Source organism: Rhododendron vialii, chromosome 4a (assembly GCF_030253575.1).
Source record: "Rhododendron vialii isolate Sample 1 chromosome 4a, ASM3025357v1".
NCBI lineage: Eukaryota > Viridiplantae > Streptophyta > Magnoliopsida > Ericales > Ericaceae > Rhododendron > Rhododendron vialii.
Genome location: NC_080560.1, coordinates 24,885,361 through 24,897,392, shown reverse-complemented (window position 1 = coordinate 24,897,392; position 12,032 = coordinate 24,885,361). Strand labels below are relative to the sequence as shown.

Sequence of the window (12,032 nt, the reverse complement as noted above, 5' to 3'; positions counted from 1 at the left end):
ACAGAAAAAGAGCGATTATCAATTTTGGGAGTTGCATTATCAATCTCTATAGAAAATTGATTTTGAGGAATGACATTATAAATTTAAAAAGTGGCATTATCAATGCCCTTGTTCAAAGTCCAAATAGCCCAAGGGAAAAAAAGGAAGTCTTTTTCTAGAAGAAATCAAAACCCATAATGAGGTAAATTGGCTATTATGCTTCTCCTCTCCGGTTCACTATCCAGTCTATCCTTTCCCGAAAAAAGCCTGTGCACTGATACTTTTCCTTAGAGATCAGAAGAAGGGTTTACCAAAAAAAGAGATCAGATGAAGGGGGGGAAACAAAAAAAGCATACTTTTCCATACGTTTCACTTGCCCTTTTATGACGAATTTTTCTATGGTATATAAATTATTTTTTGGTATATGGTACCTAAAAAGTCACTTTAGTTTACGTACTCCACATTGAATTGTAAGTATTTCATAAGGAGTTATAAGTATTATAAATGTATAATATTTATAACTCAATGTAAAATACTTACCACTTCATATGAAATAATTTCACATCGAGTGACAAGTATTTTTACCACTCAATGTGAAATGGTAACTAGATGTATAATACTTATACTCAATGTGAAATACTTACTACTTCATATAAAATAATTTCACACTGAGTAGTAAGTATTTCATATGGAACGGTAAGTATTCCACATTGAGTGGCAAGTATTTATATATTTACTACTCAATGTAAAATGCTTACCACTTCTTACGAAATATTTATCGCTCAATGTGAAATACTTATCACTAAAGTGATTTTTTAGGTACTATACACAAAAATAAAAAAAATAAAATTATGTACCATAGATGGACTCCTTCGCGACAATCTACTGATCTAGACGTTTCACTTGGCCTTTAAGACAATCGAAAGGTTTGGTCCCCTCCGTAGCGCTAAGGTGAGACTCAGATCCCGTAAACCCATCCAGTTCAGGTTTTGGGGGGTCTTTTTCTAGTTTACAATAATCGAAACCGTTCACTTTTTATAGTTTGTCAAGACCAACGACCATGTCAAAAAATCACATTGATCGGATATCGTTTTCTATTATTTTAAAATGCATTAAGTTTCAGAGAAATGTGTTGAAGGACTACAATCGTGTGTTTCACACATCTTTCTTATACAAACAATAATGCATTTTAAAATGATATAATGGTATCCGATCAACGTGATTTTTAGCATGATTGTTATTTTTTACTAGCTCTAAAAAGTGAACGGCTCCGATTATTATTGTGAATCCACAAAAAGCCCATAAAAAGCCGAATGGACCATACTGGATGGGATCTGACTCCCTTAAGGTGGAAAGGCAGTATTTAAATTCCTTCCTTGTGAATTGTAATCCATTCGTGTTTTTATTTTATTTTCTGTAGTGAGCCGAAATATTGATTATAGCCCAATGGCCTGATTGGTCCCCTCCTATTGCCCTTTCGTTAGAGCATCTCTAATCCATAGAGCATGAATGTGACATATTGATGATAGATTTTGTAATTTATTCCATATTTTCTTCACTTTTTATATATTTTTTGGTGAATTTGGGAGAAATCCATCGTCGTTTCTATAGATTTGGTTTTCAAATTTACTTTTTAGATCTCCAAATATGGAGACCACTTTAAATTTGGAGACCAAATTTCTAAAAAGAATAATGAGTCCCTCCAAGATTCTTTAAAAAAATACAAAAAGTGAAGAAAAATGAGATAAATTATAAAATCTCCTGTCAATATGTCACATCCACTCTTAGGAACGAGGGGACTGGGGAGGAGCATAGAGATTCCTTGCCCGTTTGGGAGACAGTCGGGTCGGAGCATTGACTCAGGTTGCGATCAGGCACTGCACTGGTTCTGCCATGTGGCGCGGCCAAACAGTAAACAACGAGATCACCGCACAATACTAGTACAGTCCAACCACGTGTCACCATTGGGTGTCTACACATGGCACGGTCTCCGGTTGGGCTGTAGCAAGCCTTTTAGCGGTTGTAAGTACGGGTGTACAGGTCCAACCCGGTGCGGCCACGTGACTCGACAACGTGCCGGCTGACAAGCTCAAGGGCACTCCACTATCTGGCCAAGCGCCCAGACATCTTTTGCTCATCTTTTGAATTGCTATATTTAGTAGCGATGTATAATTTTCGTGTTGAAATTTGAAAGATGAGCAAAAGATGCTCTCTGATGCTATGAAGGGCTCCCATTCTACGTCTGCATTTTGCTCAAATCCATACAAGACATGCCCAGAGGGAAAAAGATCATACTAGCAACACGGAGTAGACAAGAACAGAACTACATACAAATGGGTTGCTCGACAAGAACATTAAAAAATCAGGCTCTACTTGCCTAGTTTCTCTATGATCAACTCAAACAGTGGGCTATTTCATATCATCCTGCCCCGGCTCAACCAATTTCCAAAGCTCTCATTTTCCCATCTACTACTTTTTTAATAAACCAGAAAGCTCACCCTTCTCATACATCGACGAAAAGATATCACACCCGCCAACCAACTCACCATTCACAAAAATCTGCGGAAACGTAGGCCAGTTACTATACTTCTTCAGCGTCTCCCTCAATCCCTGATTATACTCTTCGTCAAGCACATCTATGCTCTCATATTCCACACCTTCGCTTTCAAGTATTCCCACCACCTTTTGGGAAAATCCGCATAACGGAGCACTTCGTGATCCCTTGATGAAGGCCACCACCTTATTTTCCTTCACCAGCCGGTCAATGAGTTCCTCCAGTGGGACTGTTAATTGGACGTGTCGGCCAGGTGTTAACCGTAAATCGGGCTTCTTCTTTGGTGGCTGCTGAACCCATGTCGTGTTTCCAGATTTGTTGCCTGGTGGGACCTTTCCAGTGGATCCTATGTGTTCCTCCATCCATGATTTCCAGGCTTGGGTTAGAGCTGTTCTATCTGGGTCATCTACCACCCCAACCTGCACAGAAACATTAGTAATGAAATATTGGAAGGCTTGGTGTTATCTAACCTATCCCTTAAGGGCCTCTTTGTTTGTTGGGATTTGAGCATTAGATTATATTACAAATCCAACAGGGTCACCTATCCTATGTTTTGTTGAAACATTTAGAGTCATATGATTAAATATCCATTGGATATGCAATTCCGAGAAAACAGGGTCATACGTTGGAAGATATGATCTTATAACCCTACCACTATTAGTGTAATAGGTTTGCATACCCTATGAGATTATGTGTCCCTTTACTATCAGTGCAGTCAAACAAACGGACACAAATGCTCATAATTCAATATACTGGCAATGAAACATGTACAACAAAACAAAACAAAAAAAATTGCACACTGAAAGTGCACCAATTTCATGCATTGGAAAATCCAAACATAGAATTCTGAGATTTCAGCAGCTTTTTCACCAAGCTAGCTGACAATGTGGCTGGTGCACAGAATAATGGGTCTGCTATTTGCTTGGCACATTCATGATTTGACATAAGCGGACTAGGCTAGGTTTTGCATTGCACGACTCAGGCTCAAAATCACAGGAACAATGTGAAAAGGTGTACAAAAAGCAACACGATAATAATTTTGCGCCACAACTTTGTTGTCACAGTCCTCCAACTCCATTTCAGACATCTCACAGTAATACGTCATTAAGAGCAACATCAATCATCTGATACCTCCTGAATCCTCCATGTCAAAACAAAAAACTTGACACAACTACTCCAAATCAGTGGATGGTGTCTTCCATGCCAAGTTTCTTCCCAATTTTTCCAGAATTTGGAAAAATGTAAAAATTTGGCACAATTTCTCCTCTCTATCTCAAGTAGCAGTACTAGGGCTGTAAACAAACCGAATCGAGCCGAACCCTGTTAAGTTTGGCTCGAGTTTGTTAAGATATTAGTCTGGCTCGAGTTCGGCTCGTGTTCGATTCGAGCTTGAACAATTTGGCTCGAGTTCGGCTCGTTAAAATTTTTCAAGGCTCAGGTTCGGCTCGGTTGGGTTCGTTAAGGTACTAGTCTGGCTCGAGTTCGGCTCGGGTTTGATTCGAACCTGAACATCTTGACTCGAGTTTGGCTCATTAAACTCAAACGAATCGAGCCGAGCTGAATCTAAGCTAGAATTACACTCGTCAAGACTCGAGTTTGGTTCAGCTCGGCTCATTAAACTCAAGCAAACCCAAACTCTCTCGTTGATCGTATAGAATTTGAGGAAAAAAATAAGTATTGAATTACATATACAACCTTAAATTTTTTTATATTTACAAATAGACCCCTATTGAATTATTAATTAAATTTAAGTATAGGTTCACGAGCCTAACCGAGCCAAATACCGTTAGGCTCAGGTTCGGCTCATTTACGGAACGAGCCTAGAATTGAGGTTCATGTTCAGTTCATTTAGCAGACGAATCGAACTCAAACGAGCTCTTGCCGAACCGAGCATCGAACAGTTCGCGAATGGCTCAATTCATTTACAGCCCTAAGTAGCACTAAGGGGAGGTAGACCATAATTGACCTCAGAGGTTGTAGCTCCATGGAACTTAGGTTTTCCATGATGGCGTCGAAAGATTTCAATACATAAAACGGATTCATGTAGTCTACCCCAATTGATTGGGACTTGAGGCTCCATTGGTTCCAGTGTTCTAAAAGGCGGAATTAATCGCCGATTAATCGGCGATTAATCGGAAAATTGCCATCTCCGATAAAATTAATGCCTAATCGGCTGAATTTGGCGCTCGGGAGGTTAATCGGCATTAATCGCCGATTAATCGGCGTTTAATCGGTAGGCGATTAGTAGGCGATTACTCGATTAATCGATTAAAAGGAGATTAATCGGTTAAAAGGCGATTAATCGGTTAAAAGGTAATTAAAAGGGGTAAAATCTGTATTTTTGGAAAATGAAGGGGGGTAACTGTAATTATGTCTCATTCCCAGTTAAAAGGGATTCAAGGAATTCGAATCCTGTTTAGGGCTTTTTACCCAGACCACTCTCGATCAATCTTTGACTTGGACCGAAGCCGACGTCGCCGCCTGCCTTCGCCGCCGCCGCCGCAGCCGCCTGCCATCGCCGTCGCCGTCGCCGTCGCCTGCCGTCGCCGTCGTCTTCCATCACCAGTGCACTGCTGTAATTTCTCTCTCTCTCTCTCTCTCTCTCTCTCTCTCTCTCTCGAATCCTCGATCCCTCTCCCTCTCCCGTATGGTCTCTCTCTCTCACAGTTTCTCTCTCGCACAGTCGCACTGCTGTAACTTATTTTTATTTTGTAAGTCCATAGACTCCAGTCACTCGACTCACTCCATACCAGCCGGCCATGTCTGGACAGTGGCCAAAGTGGCGCAGTGTTTTTTTTTTTTTTTAAATCTTAAAACAAAGTGTTGTCAGTAGTATTGTTTGGTGTTAACAATTAACACAAAGTGTAAAATCTTAACTTATAATCATGTTAACACTTACCAATTTCTTGACTTTCTTCTCTGTTTTTTTTTTTTTTTTTGGTTTTTTTTGTGTGTGTTACTGTGTAGACTATATTGATATCAAATGTCAATGGATCCCACTCATATTCCATCTTCAGAGGCCTCTAATTCTGAGCCAGTATTGAAAAGAAATTCGGATGATGTTGGATGGGAGTATGGAGTTATTGTGGATGTTAAAAATAAGGACCGCCTAAGATGCATTTTGTGTGGGAATCAGTATACTGGAGGGGTTAGTAGGATGAAAAAACACATAGCTCAGGTTAAGGGAGATGTTGCCGCATGCACTAAGGCAAGCAAGGAAGATATATTAAAGTGTAAGAAGGCACTTGATGAGACAGCAGCTAAAAAGAAAGAGAAGAAGCAAGAAGGCATTAATCTTAGGGGGGAAGTTAATATAGTACATGAAGAAGGTGATGAATTTGAAGATGATGAAGTTGAGCATGTAGGTTCAAGGAAGAGGCCCCATGTTCTTGGTCCCCTAGATAGATATACAGAGATCAATCCTGGTTCTTCTGACACGACTACGAGTGGATTCAAGAAGGTAAAACAACCAAACATAAAAGATTCAATTTGGAAGAAGAAGAGTCATGAAGTGAATCAATACTTGGCTCGATGGGTGTACGAAGCCGGTATTCCATTTCATGCCATAGACAATGATAGTTTCAAACGTTTTGTTGAAGCGGTTGGCCAATTTGGACCGGGATACGAACCTCCAAGCCAATACCAACTAAGGGAGCCATTGTTGAAGGAAGAGGTGGATAGAACAAAAAAATTACTCAAGAGGCAAGAAGAAGAGTGGGCTTTGACGGGTTGTTCTATCATGACGGATGCTTGGACCGATCGAAAGAGGAGAAGCATTATGAACTTGTGCGTTAACTGTAAGCAAGGGACTTGTTTTCTTTCTTCGAAGGAAGATTCGGAGGCATCACACACGGGGGTGTATATCTTTGAATACGTTGACAAGTTCATTGAAGATATTGGGGCACAAAATGTAGTTCAAGTAGTCACGGATAATGCATCCAACAATATGGCAGCGGCGGATTTGCTAAAGATCAAGAGGCCTAACATATTTTGGACCTCATGCGGCACCCACACAATAAATCTCATGCTTGAAGGAATCGGTAAGCAATCCAAGTTTAAAGGAATTATTGATAAGGCCAAGGCGTTCACTATTTTTGTTTATGCTCATCATAATACATTGGCGATGATGAGAAAATATACGAAGAGGAGAGACATAGTGAGGCCGGGTGTTACTAGATTCGCGACAGCCTTCTTGACTTTGCAAAGCTTGATGGAAAAGAAACAAGAATTGCGGGCAATGTTTAGTAGTGACGCATGGGACAAGAGTAAATGGGCGAAGAGCCCAAAGGGGAAAACGGCATTTGCTACTGTGATGAGTACGGCATTTTGGAATGGTGTAACCTTATGCTTGAAAGTGTTTGGTCCATTGGTTATGGTTCTTCGACTTGTTGACGGGGATCGGAAGCCCTCAATGGGATTCGTATATGGTGAGCTCAAAAATGCAAAAGAAGAGATCAAAGGGGCATACAAGCAAGTTGAGACTAACTACCGGCCAATACTAGATGTCATTGATGGGAAAGCCAAGGGTCGGTTAGATAGTGCATTGCATTTGACGGGTTACTTTTTGAATCCTTTTTACTTCTACAAAGATCATACCATTCAAGATGATCCTATCATTATGGATGGGGTTCTTACTTGTGTTGAAGCTTTTTTTCCCGATGATGTCAATGTTCAAGATGAAGTCATCAATAGAGAGTTGTTGAAGTACAAGAACAAAGAAGGTGGATTTGGAAGACCATTAGCCACAATGGGATGTGCGACAAACAATGACTCTTATGATCCGGGTAAATAAGTAGTTACTTTCCTTAAGTGTTTTTTTTTTTTTTGGCTAGGTTACTTAGTAATATTTTTTTTTTGTGCTTTCTTTCATGACTAGTTGGATGGTGGTCTAACTATGGCAATCATACACCCAATTTGAAAAGAATGGCCACTCGAATTCTCTCTTTGACTTCAAGTTCATCGGGGTGTGAGAGAAATTGGAGCACTTTTGAGGGAGTAAATACATACACACTCTCTCTCTTTCTTTATATATATATGCATCGGACAAGAATTATATTAACTTAGGATTTTTTCTTTTTTGTATAGATACATACAAAGAAAAGGAATAGACTAGATGCGACAAGGTTGAACAATCTAGTGTATGTCCAATTCAATGCCAGACTCATCAACAATAAAAGAAAGGGAAAGGATGTATTACGTGCTAGTGAAGCAACACATGCGCAAGGATGGATTGTGGAAGGTGGTGATGTTGATGAAGAAGACCCGATTTCGGGACTTACATGGGAGATGATCGGGGAAGCTACGGGAGCGGATGAAGTCCTCCAACATAGAAGAAGTACTAGAAATGTGGGAGTACGAGAGCTACATGAGGAAGATTTTTTGTCGGAAGATGATCCCGAAGAGGAGGTAGATGAGGATTTTGAGTTTGAGTCCGATGGAGACCAAGTTATGGATGGATATGGGGAAGAAGAGGATGAGTAAAGAGTAATTGGCTAGTAATTCCGTACTTGATTTTATTTGGTTTGTAATTGACTAGTAATTTCGTATTTGGTGTCCTTTGGTATGAAGTTGAACTGTGAACATTAAACTTCTCATTGTATTGACTAGTTATTTCGTAGTACTTTACTACTTTTTCATAAGGGTTGTCATTGGGGTGTGTGTGTATGTGTGTGTGTGTGTATATATATAAAACCGATTAATTGTTACAAGCCGATTAATCGGCGATTAAAAGGCCTTGAAGCTTGAAGGTGGTCGACCGAGCGACGAACGCCGAGCGATTTTTAGAACATTGATTGGTTCAGTGTGGTTCTCCTCTCTATCTCTCTCCTGATAGGACCCACAAATGGCATGCACATTTGTTTGTGTTAAGAAAATAAAGAAGCGATATTCACATCTTTGGAGCAACAACTTTTAAGTTATGGAATTTCTAGTGCACTGAGAGCTGGCATTGCCATTTTGGCACCAACCATCGGAGATGCTCTAAGTAGGCATACCACAACATCCCATTTTCTTACGGTGGAATCTGAACGAAATATGCATAAAGCATCTCCAATCCTTAACCTTTTTCCTACGAAAACTCAAAATTTGACTCCAAACACTAAAAATTCATCTCCAATTGCACACCATTTTGCCTACCCTTTTTTGAGCTCTACCTTTTTTCTTCCCAAAATGAGGGTCACCCAAATCCAAACCTTTTTTTCTCAACCCCACTTTCACTTTCTTATTATTTACAAATGTGCCATTTTGACCCAAATTTTGCCGGAAAAAATAAGGGAGTAGCACTGGAGAAGGCATACCCCGAATTGGAATTTTTACCCCAAATTTCACCCGAATTTGGGTTTAAAATGGGTCAGGGCTGGAGATGCTAAGATTACCTTAATGGAGCAACAGAGCTCCGGCAGCGATTTCCTGTGACCAAGAACACTGGCCGCAATGTTCCGAGACAGACCCACGAACTGAAGGTCCCCGTTCTGATCGTAAACGCTGTACACTCCGGCCACCGCCGGGAAAGTCCCGGCGATTTCCTCAGATTCCGGGGGAACTCCGACCGGCTTAGTCTCGGAGAGCTTCTTGACAGCAGAAACAACGGCGGTTCGAAGGCGAGATTTAGTTAGGGTTTTGGGTCGGAGAGAGATTATTATGGAGGGGAAGTGATGGGAGGGATTCTTGGGGTGGGAGTAGAATGCATGGGTGGGGGTAGTTTGGGGAGAATAAGAAGAAGAGAGTAAAGATGAGGAGGTGCTGCGGATTGGTGATGATGATGATAGGTTGATTGTTGCCATTGCCATTGAAGAGAGAGAGAGAGAGAGAACAGGTTGAGATTATTGACGAAGAATAGGATCATCAAACCATGTGGGTGGATCGGGTTTCAGATTTCTTTTTGGTCGGGGGCATTATATATAACTTTAGGGCCTGTTTGGATGCCACAATATAAAGGGATATTGTAATATACACTCTTCTAATATGTGGGTCCTTTTCTGTGGTGTGGTTTGGCAAGCTAATAACGATGGATATCTTAATACCCCTCCTCCATAACCCCTTAATACCCCCCGAGGGGGGCTTACACATGGCTGAGGTGGAGCCGGCAATGTGGAATCCCCCCTTATAATACCTCATTTTTCTTCCATTCAATTACAAAACAACTTTATTCCCTCATTTTATTCATCATCCAAATCAAGTATTATTTAATCCATCCGTCACATCAATGTGGACTCACCATTCTTACATCAATGTGGAATCCACCCTTATAATACCTCATCTCTCTTCCATTCAATTACAAAACAACCTTATCCCCTCATTTTATTCATCATCCAAATAAAGTATTATTTAATCCATCCGTCACATCAATGTGGACTCACTCTTCTTACATAATACCTCCGACTATCCAATCCCCTCTTCTTACATAATATCTCCAAACCTAATACCTCATCGAAATAAGCCCATAGGAAACTGATTTTAAAACTCCAAAAAATTGATGGCGGGCTCCAAAACGGTGTCGTTTTGTGTATCAACACAGTTCAATTTTAGAGCTCTTCCATTAATTTTTAAAGTGCTACAATCACAATCATAACTTATATTATATGGCGAATCATTCATAATGGATGGTTCATTTCAAAAATAATATTAACGGGAAATAACAGATCGGCCCCATTTTTTTATTGGAGTTTCGGGCCACCTTTTTTTTTTTTTTTTTGTCATACTATCCTGTCAATATCCTTTTAAAAGATGTTTTTATTATTTTATTCTTGTCATTTTTTCACATCTTCATAATTCACAGCTCTTTAAAGAATTCACACCGTCGTCGCTTAATAATTTAGGGCAAATCACTTAACAGAAAAGTGGGTCTAGAAAATTAGTACTTAATTTTCATTAAGGATGTACTCAATTTTTATTTACCTCTAAGGACAGCCTCATATGAAAATTATCTTTTTACCATTAACTAAATATAATTTCACACATCATTATTATTTTTTCAAAGTTTTCATCACCCCCTTCCACCTTTACCCCACAACCACTTCCCATCGGTGACCACCTCCAACCGGAGACTTTTTCTATCGAAATTTCACTACTTCAAAAAATTAGTGAAATTCACTATTTCTCAAATTTCACTAATTTCAGTGACCACTCCGGCCGGTGACTTTTTTCGGCGAAATTTCACTACTTCTCAAATTTCACTAATTTTTGTTAGATTTCAAATTTCACTAGTTATAGATTTTACCTAGTGAATTTCACTAGCTTTCAAACTCATGAATTTCACCATCTCAGTAGCTATTTAAGAACATAAGCACCACGAATCTCGTGAAATTCATGAGTTCTAAATATTCACGAGCTTAGACCTCATGAATTTCACTGAATTTTTAAAACACAACCACCCACCAAGTGAATTTCATTAGCTTTGAACTCGTGAATTTCATTAGCTTAGAGCTCGTGAATTTCACTGGATTTTAAAACACAACAATTGTCAAGTGAATTTCGTTAGTTTCGAGCTCGTAAATTTCATTAGTTTGAGCACATGAATTTCACTGGATTTTAAAACACAACCACTAACTGGTGAATAACATTAGCTTCGAGCTCGTGAATTTCATTAACTTTGAACTCATGAAATTTACTAGATTTCAAAACACAACAAAATAGCTCTTTCAAAAATAACCATGAACAACTAGTGAAATTCACTAGCGTTGAACACACCTAAAGTTCCACTCACACATTTCATCGAACAATTCATGTGCGTAACTAAGTATACTTTGAAGTTCAATAGTTTATATGTAGTACCCGACCTCTATGCAGAGTAACATAATACATTAGAAAGAAAACAAAAAATTTCAAAAATAACCATTTGTACTCTCTGTAGAGTAAGTTCTTTAATTTAAGGGCAAATTTTTGTAGTCGTCTCTCTAGTTTTACAGTTGTCTTAATTTCGTCCATCTAGTTTCAATTGTCTCAATTTCGTCATTGTAGTTTGTTTTACGTTCCAAATTGGTAAAATCTTTAACACCATTAATGAAACTAACGGAAAAAATATGATTAAAAAATTAAGTGCTCCAATTTTCAATCCGGTTGAACCGGTGCGAAGATCTTATTTTTCTGATCATTTTATCTTAAATAGTCATAATGGATTTTTGGCTCTAAGGCATTTCAATGAGCACCCTGAGAGAGCCCTGAAACTAAATAAGGAGTCTTCGGGTGCTCGTTAAAAGGCCTTAAAGCCAAAAATTCATTACAATCATCTAGGATAAAATGATCAAAAAAATAATATCTTCGTACCGGTTTAACCGGATTGAAAATTATAGCATTTAATTTTTTAATCATATTTTTTCCGTTAGTTTCTTTAATGATGTTAACGATTTTACCAATATGGAACGTAAAACAAACTACAGGGATGAAATTAAGACAATTGAAACTAGATGGATGAAATTGAGACAACTGCAAAACTAGAGGGATGACTACAAAAATTTGCCCTTAATTTAAATGTTAATAATATGCGCTTAAGTTGTTCGAA

The 12,032-nt window shown here is 39.0% G+C and overlaps 2 protein-coding genes across 2 annotated transcripts; one reads left to right on the top strand and one right to left on the bottom strand.

Annotated features, from left to right (window-relative positions):
- Positions 1-2,256: 2,256 nt before the first annotated feature.
- Positions 2,257-9,440, bottom strand: LOC131322666 (bifunctional monothiol glutaredoxin-S16, chloroplastic). Its single transcript, XM_058354073.1, has 2 exons — positions 8,908-9,440; positions 2,257-2,952 (listed from the first exon to the last, which is right to left on the bottom strand). The coding sequence occupies exons 1-2, from the start codon at positions 9,319-9,321 to the stop codon at positions 2,449-2,451; spliced, it is 918 nt and encodes a 305-aa protein (XP_058210056.1). The 5' UTR covers positions 9,322-9,440; the 3' UTR covers positions 2,257-2,448.
- LOC131322665 (uncharacterized) lies at positions 5,313-8,169 on the top strand. Its single transcript, XM_058354072.1, has 3 exons — positions 5,313-7,317; positions 7,410-7,528; positions 7,619-8,169. The coding sequence occupies exons 1-3, from the start codon at positions 5,517-5,519 to the stop codon at positions 8,012-8,014; spliced, it is 2,316 nt and encodes a 771-aa protein (XP_058210055.1). The 5' UTR covers positions 5,313-5,516; the 3' UTR covers positions 8,015-8,169.
- Positions 9,441-12,032: the final 2,592 nt, after the last annotated feature.